Consider the following 16,764-nt stretch of genomic DNA (forward strand, 5'->3'; position numbering starts at 1 on the left):
ATACAGTAGACAAACAACGGAGGTCAATTTAAATATTGTAACAGCTTGTGAACATTTCACAAAGCTATCTCAAGTCACACAATGGAGCAAAATACAACTACAGTGTCACGTTTACAACACCAACAACTATCAAAACCCAATATTTTCCACCTTTACATACACGGCGCTTTGATCATCGGCTCTCACAGGCAGAAACTGTTACATTTGGTAGATATGGTTTTAAAAAGTACAGGCGACAAATAAAATAGATACAGTTGGTGAATATGCAACAACACGGAGCCTGTGAATGGTTGTGTATCTTCCCACAGGCAGAGTCTGGGTGCAATTACCAGGCGTGTGATACACGCCGCGTCCGTCCCTCTGCTCACGCGCAGCCCTCTCTATACAGCTCCAGATCCTCCACAATGAATGAATAATACAGGCAGCACTTACACACAAGCCCCGCCCCTCCAAGCCCCGCCCCTCCAAGCCCCGCCTCTCCACGCCACAACCAACCATGGCGGCGAGAAGAACGCGCACCCAGGGTCTGCGCATGCGCGGCGGGTATTGCGCGTGCCTTGCTGCGTGTACGCGCCGCCGAGGTGGAGGGGGTAAAAAAATATCCCGCGTACGGTTCGAGAAGGCGATAGATGGGGAGGGACTGTGCAACCCTGCGGAGTCGCTCAGGCGACCCCGGCGATGAATGAACACTCGCGCCCTGAGCTGCGCGCGGTCTCGCGGCGGCGCGCGGGCACGGGGAAGTGGGAGGGGGTGGGACTGGATGCCTCAGGCTGCCAGCGGCGTGAGCCTGTCTCTCTCGCGGCCGCCATTTTACAAACAGCCACACTTGCCGGACAGGGGGAAGCTGCTGCAGCTCGCGGGGCGCGCTCGTCCGACAGACGGAGTGAGAGAAGGGGGAAGCGAGGAGGAGGCGGCAGCTCGAACCGGAGAAACCGCCCCGCCAGGACCGGGAGAGGTAAGCGGCTCCTCGGAGACTCTACGTTATCCTCCTGTTCCCGGGAGCCGGCGTTTCTGGAAAATGGATTCCAGCGGGAGCACGTTGTGTGCAGCTGCAGCCTGCGCCGGGCTGGGAGACGATGCGCCGCCACCGGAGGTGCGTGCATGGGCCGGGACACGGGCGGGCGCCCTTTATAAAGGAGGTGTATAGGCGGTACATGTATATAATCTGGCGTTGGTGTGTGCGGGGCCTGCTCCCTGCGCTCCGGGCCTGCTGCTGGGAGGAAGCATGGCGGGGCCGTGCCATTCTGCTGAGTCCGCGTTTATTCTGCCGGCTGGCAGCTCGGCGATAGTTGGCTTATTACAAGAAGAACATGTTTGACGCGGTCTGAAGTGTAATTAGCAGCATGGGAGAGGGCTGTGATTTATCATTATTGGTGGCTTTATTACCGTGACTACCTGCAGTGGAGGGGCTTCGCGGCTTGATGCTTACTTACGCATTTATTCAATGGTTGTTACGCGTTTGCTGCCCGGTTTCATGTTGTGCCTTCGATATAGAGCAGCCGCGGTCATACCACCACGTTACCAGTTCCTGGCCGGCCGGCCGGCACCGCACTGACCGTGCTGAGTATGATCATGCCGGCCGGGTGGGAGAGAGCCCCCGGGTTCCCCATTGGGTTACAGCGTGCTGTCAGTGTCCGATGTACGGCCGGCGGCGGAGGCCTGGCAGTGAGTGTGGCTGGCTAATGTCGGGATGGTGGTGGTACTCCGCTCCATGCGGCGGCGGTGTGCTCGCATTGTGTGTGCGGGCTGGGCCTGCTGCTGGGGGCGCAGAGCCACGTGTTTGCAACGGGATCCGGGCCCGGCGGGGAGGAGGAATAGGCGCTTTGTTCCTTCTGTGCATATCAAAGCAAGGCAAGCGGGAAGACACACAGCTCATCAACACCTCTGATCGCTGGGAAAACATAGAATGGACAATTTGACACTATTCATTTATAATCTGAGTTGGAATTGTGACTAGATTAAGCTCAGCTGTTGGTATAAATGCTGTTTTCCCCATAGTGCCGCTCAGAGATTCTCATTGAATGTTGCATATCATGTCTAGGGATCAAGGAGTAGTTTATCACACTCCACGCCCAGCTAACCTGGGTGGTTTTGGCCCTCATTTATTGCTACCATATGTAGGGCCCACATCCGTCATGACTTTTGTGCTGTGATGCTAGGCTCAGGTACAAGAAAGGTCGTAATCTTAAGGGGGAGTGGGGGTGCTGAATCTGCCAGGTGGTATGTTAGTGTACCGGTGACACAAAAGTAAAGACAGATGCTGCACACCATAAGTAGAAAAATAACAGCAATACAGTTACCCGTGCTCCTGGGTTGAAGGATAGCCTGCAGTTAAACCAATGAACATACTGTACAGTAGTAGGGAGAAGCAACACAAGTCACTTTATGGTTTTATGTAACGTTGTGTATTGGCTGTAATAAATTAGATGAAGTAAACCCCGAAAGTGTCTGTGTTGCTTCTCCCTAAAGTGTACTGGTGACGGAAGATGTTGCTTTTACTTTGGGTTGACTGGGTAAGATACTTGACAGGCTAAACTAATCTAGCTAGATATCTATAGATTTTGCTAAGCAAACAACTCTGAATCTTGAAAAAAAGGAACGTGACAAGTTGTAGCTGGCTATATTTCATATTTTGTAAGTCGTCTGAGTCATGCAAGCGTTCTTACCCAGTTAAATAAAAACGTGGCCCATGTCTACAAAAAAAAAATCTAATTCTTTATACACACTACTTATGTAGTGTTGTTGTAGTCTGGGAATGCTATCGTTAAGCCTTGTTCTATACAATGCTTTTAAACAATGTAATTGAAGTCGTGTGCCAAGCACTTTCTATGCATGTACCATTACTAATGACAAATGTCAGTTATTTCGCTTAATGATGCCGATTATTGCATTTGCACAGATATCTGGAGATATGGCTGCTGAACATGTAAATGGGAATGGTACGGAAGAGGCCATGGATACTTATGCTGCAGTTGTCCCAACAGAGCATTTGCAGACTTTGCTCGATGCTGGTTTACCACAGAAAGTTGCTGAAAAACTAGATGAAATTTACGTTTCAGGTAAGACTTGGATCTTGCAAAATCACATACCTATTTTGGATTTATTTTCTCCATTGGATTGCGCATAAATTGAGCAACTTTTTGTGGTTTCCAAAATGTATGGGAACTGCAGATATAATTTTGGTGTCCCCTGGCACCTTCAATGCTTGAGGTGTCTAAAATGCATTGCTTTGCATTGCATTGCAGAACTCTCCATCAATGAAGGGCTTACCTTTTGCAAGCCATAGTCCTACAGCTAGGTTCATTAAGATCTCAAAAAGAATCGTTTTAAATACATAACATAAGCAGCTAATAATTGCTTTTGGCCTAATATTTGGTAGAATGTACAGATGACAATCAGTGTATTCTGATGCATTTACCATGATATATAATTCTATTCGTATCATTGATTTTTAATCCTCCAAATTCATATATTTCCTTTTGTGTTTATAAAACAGGTGTTTGGGTTTTCCTGTAAGTGAAGTGCAGCAGTGCATTACAATTGTTGTTATTGGTACCCTACATTTGTTTTCTGTATAAAGAATATAGCTTAAAAGTAGGGGTTCTGCAGGTTTTGTTTCTATACCCCTTTAATTCACTGGTCAATTTACAGTATTCTACAGTTACTCCTTTTAATTGTGAAATCAATTGATTACTGCATGTTAAAGAATAAGCCGTTGCAACGTGCAGTACACAAAGCAAGGGTTCGCTTTCAGGAATTGTTGGCATTAGCTTGAAATCTTTTTATGCTGCACCTCCAAATAAGCAATTGTTTTGCTCTTGGGGTCCCCCCAGTGCTCACGTTTTTGCCTTAAAAAAAATCCCATTTGAAGGAATAAGGATTTGTATGTAGAATATATGTTGTGGTATTGGTATAGTGAAGCTTCCTTATTTCTATATTATCTGTCGTTTCTCTCACTGTCCTTCTTTGTTACTTTGTTTTTCAGTGTCTGTCCTTTTACACTAAACCCTCTTTTTAAATACTTTGGGCCCCTAGATTTGGAATACTGCTTGGAGGTAAAGATGTTTGTAGAGATGTAATTGTTGTAGAATATAAAGGAACCACCAATTGCAATACTCATTTACTTTTATGGGGGAATGTGCTCCTTTCAACCTAAATTAGCTTGCCTGATTATCGGATAATAGGTAGGGAGTCTCGTAATTGGCAGTGCCTCTCCTAATCAAAAACTATAGGTTTGCTTAGATGCCTTTTTCTATTAAATCAATTCTTCCTTTTTACAGGAAGGGCCTTTACATGTGCCATTTTATTGCAATCAATGATGTAAGTTGCATGGCTAGGATTGAATTGGTCCTAACCGATTTAGAGGGTGTGGACTGGTAGGTACTGTTGGAAAGCGAATTCCCAATGTAGAAACATTTATTTTGTATTCAAGAAAGGGACTGTAATCTAATTTAGAAACAAACATTTTTTTCCTTCCCTGCAGGATTAGTTGCACATAGCGATTTAGATGAAAGAGCTATTGAAGCTTTAAAGGAATTTAATGAAGAAGGTGCATTAGCTGTGCTTCAGCAGTTTAAGGACAGTGATCTCTCGCATGTACAGGTAAATCTAAAACAATCCATTTATCAATAATTGTCTTGTGGAACAATAAATCTGTTCATACATTGTTTAAAGCGCAGTGGAATCTTGTCTGTTCACTTCACTATTAAGAATATACAATCCTTCATATGTATGTGGAGTGGTCCTGAACATGTACTAGAATTGAATAATTTATTGTAAACCTGGTACCTGTGTTGAAACGCTTTGAGCATGTCCAGAACGTATTATGATAAGTATTGACACAAGTCATGTGCTTTATTCTTGTCCTTTTGAATGTAGCTCATTTTCATATAATCTTTACCATTTTGTTTTTAGAATAAAAGTGCCTTTTTATGTGGAGTCATGAAGACTTACAGGCAGAGAGAGAAACAAGGGACCAAAGTAGCGGATTCTAGCAAAGGACCCGACGAGTCCAAAATTAAGGTATCTATTTAAAAAGTGATCTGCTTTCCAAACTATCATCTGAGCTTAACCCATTTTATTCATTTTGTAATTATCTTCATAGCTAGTATACCAGTGTGTTTAATATTGTAATTTTGGCGTTTAGTTTCTCCTACCCCCATTGTACTACATAGAACTAAAATGAACAATCTACCGCCAGGTGTAATAAATTAAATGTGATTGACACTTTCTATTTTAATGTATCAGACGAGCATAAATATTTCAACCTGATATTTTTAATCATACGGCTTTGAAGGTCTTGTACAATATTTATCTAGTCTATGTATTGGGACCGTGAGTGGACTTCAAGCTTAAAGGTACCTTATTTTTTTTTTTTTTTTTTTTTAAACCTCCTGTTCGTAATTACGATGCCATTAATGAAGCAATTACTTGCTAAGCATTTATTTCAGAGGACCTGGTTAATATATACCTTTCACTGGACCTATTTCATTTTTGTTTAGGATAATTACATTTTACTATGGTGGCTGTTTACATTGATATATTTTTAAATAACTTTTTCCTCTTTGCTTTAAATGGGTAGTCGCACAATCTTCCACTTCTGTTAATGTCCTGGATGCCTGTCTGCGACCATGTGATCGCTGCACAAATCACATTGAGATCTGGAAGATTAGTGGCACTCGACGGTCGCCATTCTTCCGGCACATAAAGGGTTTATTAGAGACACTGTATTGGAAAATAGTGCATATGTGGATTGTGCTTCCATGCACATAAGTTTGCTGGTTCAATATCCTGCACTTTTAATTCTCTTCTGTCTCTTCCATGCATCTTCTTTTCAGACTAACTTGGAGTTTGGAAATGTATTATAAACCAAAAAATGCTTGGCATTAGATGTGTGCATTATTAAATGACTCCCCTCCCTTTTTGTAGCAAATTAAAAAAAAAAAAAAGATTGTTAAACTGCTTTTCACACTGCCCTCTAGAGGGCTAATAGGACATAAAATTTGTCAATTCATAAAGAATAATTTGCTGTGTGTGGTATTTCGTTTGCAAATGATAACTTTTGTCTAACTGTGGAAGTGTATTTTTCACGTCTGTGTTTCTGAACAGACGCCTGCTGACACTTTCTTTAATAGCATGCAAATCTATCTGCACAAGGTGTGCTATTTTTTTCTTTGTTCTCGAGGGTAACGTTTAAATTACATACTGGCTTCCCCCAAAGTAATGAATGGGATGAGATCATACTACCTCTGTATGCTGGAATTTTTAGAGTAAAATGTTGCTTACCTAAAATGTCAATGCTAAATGAAAGCCTTTGGATATTCTTCACATTTTTTTTAGCGGTGCAGATATAATGTTCCAATGGCTTGTGAAAGCTTCAGAGAGGAAAGCACAATGCTAAATACCACAGTGTACACTAATTATGGTTTTAGTTGGAGCATATCACAGAAAATGCTTCTGCAATTCTGTTAGTAATAGTTGTATTGTAGGACATTTGTATTATGTTTCATTGTTTCCTAGTGTAAACAAAATGTTATTGTAAAGTTGCTGTAAAGTATTGGGAAACGATTTCTTTACCAAACATGGCAGTGAACCAATCAATATTTTCATAATTATTTTAAAATGTTTCTAATGGGAAAATTAGTGGCAGACTGTTTTGTCAATATTTTGTGACAATACTTTAAGCCTTAAAGTTTAAGGGTTTCACCATAAAGAGTAAGGAAGAAAATAGTTGCCTTGTGATTATTAAAAAAAAAAAAGCTGCTGACAGTACAGCAGAGGTGTCCCATTCATTAATATTGAATGACTCATTGGCTGCCATCCGACTTTGGTCTCCTTTTCTGCTTGTTGCTGTGCATCTATCCACTGCTTGGGAATTCCCTATGCAGAGATCGTGATCGGCAGTGCAGCTGCCTTGGAGAAAATTATGACCAGTACTGCAATAGTCTAGGCACGAGAATTTATGAAGGCACATTAAAAACAGTAAGAGAACACTCTTACGCGTTTCGCGTGGTCAGTCACGCTTTATCAAAGGTACTCTTTGATAAAGCGTGTCTGACCGCGCAAGAATGTTCTCTTACTGTTTTTAATGTGCCTTAATAAATTCTCGTGCCTAGACTATTGCAGTACTGGTCATCATTTTCTCCAAGGCAGTAGCACCGCCGCTCACGATCTCTGCATACTGGAACCCTTTGGTAGGATCACGCCGACAGCCTCCAGATCTCAACATGGTCATCAGTGAGTAATTTCATTATTATATGTTGCTCATGTATGTGACCTCTACACCATTCAGTTCCTATAGCCACTTGACACCCATATAAGACGTACCTATTATAGGCTATTGGGAGTCTATAGACAGTGGCATTCAATGGACTTCAATAGTGGTATATCACAGCAATTGTGGATGTTGGAGTTCTGAGTTCATTAAGGCTGTTTTGTTTGGAAGCATTATGAAGATTCAAATGCTTTAATTTGCATATCTATTACATGGACATTTCCTGGCTAGCATCGCTAGGGGTCAAAATCCTCTACCTTCTCCTGGGAATTCCCTATGATGTCATTGTGAATGTTCCTGATATCATTAGGAGTATACCAGCCACCAGGGAGAAATACTAGCATCATTTGTATTTTTTTTTAATAGTTATCCTTTGTTTCTAAGGCTAATTGAAAGTATATTAAGTTAGTGGGTTAACATGTATTTGAACTTTTTCAGGCGCTACTTGAGAGAACGGGATACACTTTAGACGTGACAACTGGTCAAAGGAAATATGGTGGTCCACCTCCAGACTCGGTCCACACAGGACATCAGCCTTCTGTTGGTACAGAGGTAAGGAAAATGCATATAAGTTAGAAACCACCCATAGATGTTTGGCTATGTAATTATGTGCGCTTACATGTTTTCTTTATACAGTATTTGATCTACATAGTAATACCGGATGTATGGTTATTTATAGATATTTGTCGGTAAGATCCCAAGAGACCTGTTTGAAGATGAACTTGTTCCATTATTTGAAAAGGCTGGATCAATTTGGGATTTGCGTTTAATGATGGATCCTTTGACTGGTTTAAACAGGGGATATGCTTTTGTGACTTTCTGTACGAAAGAAGCTGCGCAAGAGGCTGTTAAGCTGGTAAGTATTGAAAGCATTTAATTGAAACTATCTGATGGGTTTTTCTCCAATACTCAACTACCTGTATCAACATTTTAGTTGCGCAACTATAGAGCGAGAACAAGTGTGAGATTATAGGAGAATCAAATGGGATGCAATAAACCAAAAAATGCACAACCACAAATCTCGATCTAGGGTAAAATATTAACATGTTAATGGTCCCTTGAGCATTCTCTATTTGATAGTGAAATATCTTGATGTTCAATGCCACTTTACAGAGCAAGAAATATGACTTTCTTTTGGTCTCATTTCCCAGAAGAATTTGTGAGTTGCACACACGTACCTAAACGTGCCGTGCAGCCAAAACTAGGATGGGGTGTATAAAAACATTTTTCAAAGTGGCATTGACTCCAAATTCCTGTTTGAGATATTCATATGTTGCCCCATGAGCATGTCCTGCTATTTAAAAATATTTGCAGTTTTAAGGATCATGATATACTTTGGCATCTGAGTTTACCATAGTAAGAACTGGGCTTTCTCTTTAACCTCCTGGTCAGTTATGATTTCATATGCTTTATCTAAGGGAGCATCAGATTTATCAAAAAAAAAAAAAAGGTAAAAACGACTTTGAAATTTTTTGGGAAGTTGCTCTTTCCAAAGTTAAAAAAAAAAGGGGGGGGGCGGCGGCATTTGTCGCATACTGCTAGTTTAATGTAAGGAGAAACACTAAATTTAAACAAGGTCTCTTGCTTGAACCTGTTGTATTTGGTTGGCAGACAGAATAGTACATTTTTCTGAATCATTATTGGATCACATTCAACAGCCAAAAGATAGTGCTTGCTATTGCGTTTATTTAGTTGAGTAGGCATTTTCAGAATGACTGTACAAGCATAGCTGCAAATTATTCATCTTACTTTTGTACATCCCACAACGTAGAATTACACATGTAGCTGGTGCAGTAATGTCCCATTAATATTTTAATCGCTGTGTACTGTCCTTTCATGTAGGAAAGCATTCTCACATGTAGGCACCCTATTTCAAGAACTACTTTCCAATTACTATTTGCCACCCACACACACCTCTCTCTGGAAAACTGAAGAAAAAAAAACACGCCTCTTCAATTGAGCTTTTTTTGTAGTTATTCTGCCACTGGTTTCCCTGACTTTGCTAATTCTCTGCATGCGTTTTGCTCTTCCTCTTGGTTTTGTTTGAGCAATTGCTTATTTGTAGCTACAACTCTCAATTAATTTAAATTAACATAACTACTGTATGTATGTTTCAAAATATACATTCTTTAATGTTCGCTTACACCCTTTTTTTTCTTCTTTTTTTTTAAGCACTCTGTATGGCCCAGTGCTATATAAAAATGACTGCCTACCAAATTGCTCTTCTGCAAATTGATTATAATGTCAATCTACATGTAACATTTGACTTTTGTAGAGAAGTTAGTCAAATATTACGTTAACGGAGGATTGTTTTATAGGTGTGTACACACACACACACACACGTATATAGACACGTGTGTGTGTGTGTGTGTGTGTGTGTGTGTGTGTGTGTGTGTGTGTGTGTGTGTGTGTGTGTGTTATATATATTTGTGCCTATGCGAAGTGTAAGATGTACTGAACTCTACTTGAGACTTCTCATGAATTAGTTTATAACAAATATAACATTTCCTTATTCATATTTTTTGCAAAAAAAATATTGCCAGTATGTATGAGGTGATACAAACCTTATTGTTTTCAAAGTCAGAGACAAATGTAAAGCTCAGTAGGAAAAACAATTGGGGAAAAGTGTGATCTGTGAAAAATGGGTATCCCCCACTCCAAGTGTTTGGAACTCACAGGAAGTATTCTTGATTTGAGCATGTAGAAAATGGATCAATTAATTGACTCTGACTTCTCCATCCTCCAAAAGAGCACCTGTAATTTAACTCTGATGGTTATATAGAAGAGGGAGATAGCAAACCTGGCACAATAGTTTTTAGAGGTTATATTTAAGTAATAATCCCCGAAGAACAGGGCATTACTGGCCAGTAATGCCCTGTTCTTCGGGGATTATTACTATTATAGGCTAAATGTAGGCTTATTTCATAAATAATAGACACTTTTGTATAGTTAAATAGATTTTTTAAATTAAAATAAAATGGTAAATACATGAAACCACCTCTGTATACGCTTACACTGCAGATATCTATATCCACACACACCCCTCTGTGTACACACACACACACAGCAGCTCACACACAAACTACTGCTACACACACACACACACACACAAAACAACACACAACACACACACACACACACGAGCTCTAAACCCACAACACAGCATCTCCTCTACACTCACTACACAGCACCTCTACACACACAGCACCTCTACACACACAGCACCTCTACACACACAGCAGCTCTACACACACAAACTGCTGCTACACATACATGCTACACCCATAAACACTGCTACTGACACACACACACACACTGGAGCTCTATACACACACATCAGCTCTACATTCACACAAACTGCTGCTACACATACAACAGCACAACACACACACACACACTGCAGCCACAATAAAAAATGCAGCCACTTACTAAACTTTGCACTCTCCCCCCCCCCTGCTCTACACACAACACAGCACCTCTACACCCCCCACACACACACACACACTACACTGCACCTCTATACACAACACACTTCTCTTTGCAGTCTCTCTCTCCCATCCCACCCCACAATTCAACGGAATCTGCTCAGAAAACCTGTCAGCTCGGGAGGGGAAGGAGTCAAACCGTGGCTGACCAATCCCCTGCCATGTCTCAGAGCTTTTAGTTAATTCAAACCAATCCCCTGCCCTGTCTCAGCTGTTCTGAAAGCTGATTGGCTGGAAATAAACAGATTGAAAACTGCATTTTGCAAGCTGCTGAAATTCAGGGCAATACTATGGATAATGCCCGGAATTTTAACCAATCAGAGAGCAGGGTTTTCAATAATGCCCTGAATTTTACTGCTTTAGCCTATAATAAAAAGTATCACACAGTGCACTTGCACATTATCAGCATTGTGAGGACATCTGACGCGACACAATTGAGACACAATGTTCCACCGTGGTGTCCGGTACATGCTCCTTCCATGCCTTGCAGTACAGGCTCCTTCTGTGTCATGTGGTTGTCCACTCTCGTCTTGCGATAGGCGTCAGGCTAGTTGGCTTTTCACTCATGCGCAGTGTATCTCTCGAACTTCAACAGGGGTATTGAAATTAAACTACTTCCTACTGTATTTTTATTTTTTGTACCCTATCCTATCAATATCTTTTAAAGTGGCAGTGCACCAATTCCAAAGTGCACTAACACATAGGGGAGGGGTAGATATATGGGACTTGAAACATTGCTATACATATAAAACTTCCTGTTTAAACATGACAAATGTGATGCAAACATGCAGAGAATAGATCATGATCTAACATACATGAAAAGGACATCAATTATAAACTAAACTCGTCTGCCAGAGGAGATCAATTTGAAACAACTATGCATTGTAATCCAAAAAGAAAAAAATAAGGCAATCAAATCAATGTTGTTTAATCCCATGGAGGCTAAACATTTTAGGTGAAATATCCATGATGTTTCTAGCTGAGAGCTTGGATTTTATCACCACCTCCTGTTTGGTTTTAATCTACCTGTATTTATTCCTAAAAATCTGATCCCTACAAGATTTTGATTGTGTACTTGTTTAAAATGTTTGGAGACATTCTCTCATCCAATGAAAATATTTCAAATATGCACTGCCATCCTGGTCTTTAATTTATGTACTGTTTGACCTATGTAAAATTTACCTTTTATGTGGACAGATTAACGGGTGCACCACATATTCCCTAGCACAGGAAATATAATTTTTAATGTCATACTTTCTCCCATCGGTATTTGATATGAATTATTTAGTACATCTAGATGTCTTTTGTAAAAAAAAATATATGTATAAGTACATCCTGTTAACGTTAAACATTTGAAAAATCCTTCTGCCTAACCATCCTGAATCTTTAGCATTTGTAGATACCTGGCTTGGGGCCATCTGTTTTTTTGAGGTGACTTGTTTTAGTAAAGGGATTGGGCTTGTTGGGGGTGGTATACAAAGATATCAATGCCTGATCCTTACACTAACTAAATCTCCCAATGTTTAGACATGAAGTAAAGCGAATAATTGGCCTTACTGCTATATCAATAATGAATACTAATTTTCCATCAAACTGATCTCCAGACTTTGTTTATAATTTGTCCTTTTTCATGTATATTGGATATTTTGTCATGATCTACTCCATTTTTGTATCACATTTGTCATGTTTTATATGTGTATATAGCAATGTTTCAAGTCCCCTATATGTTGGTGCTCATTTGCATTGGTGCACTGCAACTTTAAATGATATTGATAGGGTATAAAGGGAAAGCGGAAAGCTGCCAGCTTCAATACCCCTGATGACGCTTGATCAAAACGCGTTTGAGTGAAGATCCAACCGGCCTGACACCAACTATCACAAGACCAGAACGGACAACCACGTAACATGGAAGGAGCCAGTACTGGACTCCATGGCGGTGAGATCTTGTCTCCATTGTGCCGAGTCAGGTGTACTCACAATGTGCTTTTTCTGCTGATGTGAGTGCACTGTGCATCTGATCATTTTTAGATGTTATATTTAAATGTATTGCACCATGTTTCATATTCCTCTATCTCTTCTACATACCTACTTATGAGTTGAAATAGAGGTGCTCTTTTGTAGGACGGGGGAGAAATCAAGAAGTCGATTCATTGATCCATTTTCTACATGCTCAATCAAGAATATTTCCTGTAAGTTCCAAACCTTTGGAGTGGGGATACCTATTTTTGACAGATACCACCTGTATTAAAAGCGCAATGAGAATTTTTGTTTTTTTAGGTTTTTCTTTGACTGCCATATTCTCTTGGTGTGAGACTGCCTTGACTGCAGGGAATGTTTTATTAGTCTCAATAGTTGATCACAATGGTGCACGGATATTAGTAGTTATCGCATTATACTTGTTTGTTGCGCTATTCTATTTCCTTTTACATTTTCAGATTTAAATACTTTCTTTTTTCTAGTACAATAATCATGAAATCCGGTCTGGAAAACACATTGGCGTGTGCATCTCAGTGGCCAATAATAGACTATTTGTTGGGTCAATTCCAAAAAGTAAAACAAAGGAACAAATAGTTGAAGAATTTAGCAAAGTCACAGGCAAGTACTTATTTGTTAAAATACAAAAGTAAATACATTTAAGTAGTAATGCACTTCTGTTACTACTTGGACGCATTAATAATAAAAAAAAGAAGGGGAAAAAAGCTATTTGGTATTAGTTGATATCCTCGTTTCAATTTACCAGGTGGGATTACTAGAACAATGTATTTATTTCTTATGTGGGAATGTACAACAAACCTGAAATTAGTGCAACAAATATAAATGGGAACATTGGAAGACGTGCCATCTTTAAAGTTTGCTGGGGATGGGGTGGTGGTCATAACCTTTAAAACCTTTTGTGATGGGTATTACACTGAAGTCATTTAATTCCCTTATGTGGTTCACAGCAGCTTTCATGTGTAAAATATCTTTATTGTTCTGTATAATGCTTTAATCACTTAAAGCATGTACATCATTTACCATACCTCTGAATGTTGGCAAGACGTGATTAAAACTTGTGAAAACTAGCTTCATTTTGGAAGACCTATTTTACAAGACGGTGGGATGTAGCCAGTATAAGTTTTGTGGACTGCCTGTGCTTATTGGCTTCCTCTAAAGCAGAAGTGACCAACTCCAGTTCTCAAGGGCCACCAGCAGGTCAGGATTTCACTGCTTCAGCACAGGGTGCTCAATGTCTTGTATTGAAGCAGGGATAACCTGAATTGTTGGTGGCATTTGAAGACTTGAGTTGGCCACTCCTACTGTAAAGCAACAGCTTCTAAAGTACTTTAAAAAAATAAAAACATTATTTTATTTTTACTCGGTTGAAAGATATAAAGTCTACATTTATGCACAGTGCGCTTAGCAAGTTTTACTATAGGTTATGAAATCGCTATTGACTGTACCTTGTATAGATGCCACCTCGTGCCACAATAAAAGGAACACTACACTTATTTCCAATTCAGGTAAAAGTTTTATTGGATAATAAAACTAGATACATTGCTGCATGGTGACTTTTTTGGGTTTTTTTGCGCACGTAACCTTATTTTTCAATAGATTTACGGGGGGAGGGAGAAATTTAAATCCATCTCTGGGAACATTTTTCTGTAATCTATAAGGGAGGATGTATATGTCCAGGAAACAAATGACTTTAAAATATTCATGCACTAAATTCTGCAGAGTTTGATGTTGGTTGGGCAATTTTAAAGCCACATTGAAGGTTTTATGATTTCAGAATATAAACTCCGTCTTTCATATAGCAAATTAATTGGATTTGTACTATTGCCGTTCAAGGAGTTGAAAGTATTTATTTGCTTTCTAATTTGAAGGGGCTAGGAATGGGCGAATGGCGTGTGCTTCCTACCCTCTCCCCAGCTTTGACGAACACGACAAAAGAGCTTCTGTTTGTATTTTTATCTGGGCTTTGATTGGGAATACAATAGTGTAAATATGAAGACACCACATTCTATGCAAATGCAATCTTTCCCAGTTTTATGCAGGCTTTCAAATTCATAGGACTTTTGGGTTAGGAACCATGTCGGTGCTTGAACATCTATCTTGACCGTGTTTGTTCAAATAACCTGAATAATGGCAAGTTGTGTTTACTGCTGTTTCTGCTTTATTGTTCTCTGTAGGAAGTAGGGTAGCGCAATTCAGAATGATGAATATATGAAAAAATAAAACCTATATCATGGTGCAATAAAGTTTAAGCAATGGGAATGTTTTCTGTGATGAAGTGACCTTTTAGAATGGGAACTCACATTTTCTCAATGGAAAAACGCATCTCAAACTGTGGCAACAGATGGTGTGAAGGAATCCTATTCGGTCCTCTCAATGGATATCACTCAATATGGTGTGGATATGGCAAAGTGGGGATTTAGAACGAAAAAGCAAACAATAATAATAAATAATTATTGTTCTTTTATAGCGCTGCTAGTTTTACGTAGCGCTTTACAGAGACATTTTGCAGACCCAGTCCCTGCAACGTGGAGCTTACAATCGATATATTTTGGTGCCTCGGGCACAGGGAGATAGAGCGACTTGCCCAAGGTCACCAGGAATCGAACCAGGTTCCCCTGCTTGTCCTCAGTGCCAGTCAGTGTCTTTACTCACTGAGCCGCTCCATCTCTCACACAGTGCAATCCAGCAAATAAGCAACTTTATCAATTAAACTAAACGAAGATATTGTCACATTGCGCAGTCGCTGTCATCACCTCCTTCTAGGAGCGCCTTTTTCTTTCTTGTTCTCTGAATTTGTTCTCGGATATTGATAATTGTGCATGTGATTAGTGTTGGCAAACAATATTGATGCTCGTGCACACTAAGAATAAAATGGCTTATACTTTTTATTTAATGAGCATTCTTATGGGGGACTGCATATTGAAGTCCGTTTTGAGGACATTTGCAATGCTTGTTAAACTAATGTTTTCGTTACATACTTTGTTAATGTGGTTGTGAAGTTAATTTTCATTCCAATGTTCTCTGACATTTCTTACCACATGTATAATCTTTTCAGAGGGGCTTACCGATGTCATATTATACCATCAGCCAGACGACAAGAAAAAGAATAGAGGATTTTGTTTTCTCGAGTACGAAGATCACAAAACTGCTGCTCAAGCCAGGCGCAGGTTAATGAGTGGCAAAGTAAAAGTATGGGGAAATGTTGTAACGGTAGAGTGGGCTGACCCTATTGAAGATCCAGATCCAGAAGTCATGGCTAAGGTAACCATCCCACATTGTCTGATTTTTAATTTTGTTTCCTGCCCAAGAAGAGTAGACTTAAGTTGGCCTTTCTCATACTAACTGAATTTCCTCCCACCCCCCACACACCTAACATTTTAATGCATGGGCAGTATTGAACTCTAAATCTTCTACAGAACATTTTGGGAAATATTGTGAAAGGCGCTGGAATTGAGAATTTAAGTAAAATGAAGAAGCATACAAGCTGAGACCTTGATGGACAGCTTTGTGTTTTCTCAATACAAGCCGTAGGGCTTGGAGAACCTCTATTTTTTCCCACATTGAATGATCTTCTGTACTGTTTGCAGCAACCAGATTGTTACATTATCTTCAGTGGTTTATTGATAACTGGTAATATAATTGAAGTACTTTATTAATAAAATGTTTTACTGGGAAGTAAACTTTACTTCTCCTTTTTAAGCATACTGCAGCAGCTGGTTGAATCTCTCATCAATTAATCAGTTGGCTGACAAGCCTGCAACTAATTGTAATGTCATGTAGTGGGGACCCCTACGAATGTGAAAGCTCAAACAAAAAACTGCACTCAAATGTTTACTGTATGGTATCCAATTTGTAATTTGAGTGGTGCTGTTGAAATATGTAACAATGTATTTCGGTCATTTTTATAACGTAACGCATGTATAAACCAACATTTGGCGTTTTTTGTTGACATTTTTTTAAAGTTGCTTTTCTTTCATTTTTAGGTTAAAGTTCTATTTGTACGTAACCTGG

At 39.8% G+C, this 16,764-nt stretch overlaps 1 protein-coding gene across 20 annotated transcripts in view; it reads left to right on the top strand.

The window, feature by feature from the left end:
* The first annotated feature begins 624 nt into the window (after window positions 1-624).
* The window catches only part of SYNCRIP (synaptotagmin binding cytoplasmic RNA interacting protein), a 25,122-nt gene continuing 8,982 nt past the window's right edge, over window positions 625-16,764 (top strand). For 6 of the 20 annotated variants that reach the window (XR_012801150.1, XR_012801151.1, XR_012801152.1 and 3 more), the window contains exons 1-8: window positions 627-1,093; window positions 4,484-4,602; window positions 4,915-5,022; window positions 7,712-7,825; window positions 7,953-8,129; window positions 13,218-13,353; window positions 15,809-16,014; window positions 16,737-16,764. The exon at window positions 16,737-16,764 is cut by the window's right edge and continues 122 nt beyond it. Coding sequence is in view for 14 of the 20 variants with exons in the window: in XM_075597866.1 (XP_075453981.1) it covers window positions 679-1,093; window positions 4,484-4,602; window positions 4,915-5,022; window positions 7,712-7,825; window positions 7,953-8,129; window positions 13,218-13,353; window positions 15,809-16,014; window positions 16,737-16,764 (1,303 nt within the window). In the remaining 6 variants the exon portion in view is untranslated. Of the gene's footprint in view, window positions 1,094-2,899; window positions 3,060-4,483; window positions 4,603-4,914; window positions 5,023-7,711; window positions 7,826-7,952; window positions 8,130-13,217; window positions 13,354-15,808; window positions 16,015-16,736 lie in introns of all 20 variants that reach the window. The other 14 variants (XM_075597873.1, XM_075597874.1, XM_075597877.1 and 11 more) reach the window with 9 other exon arrangements.

This window comes from Ascaphus truei, chromosome 4 (genome assembly GCF_040206685.1).
Source record: "Ascaphus truei isolate aAscTru1 chromosome 4, aAscTru1.hap1, whole genome shotgun sequence".
Classification (NCBI taxonomy): domain Eukaryota; kingdom Metazoa; phylum Chordata; class Amphibia; order Anura; family Ascaphidae; genus Ascaphus; species Ascaphus truei.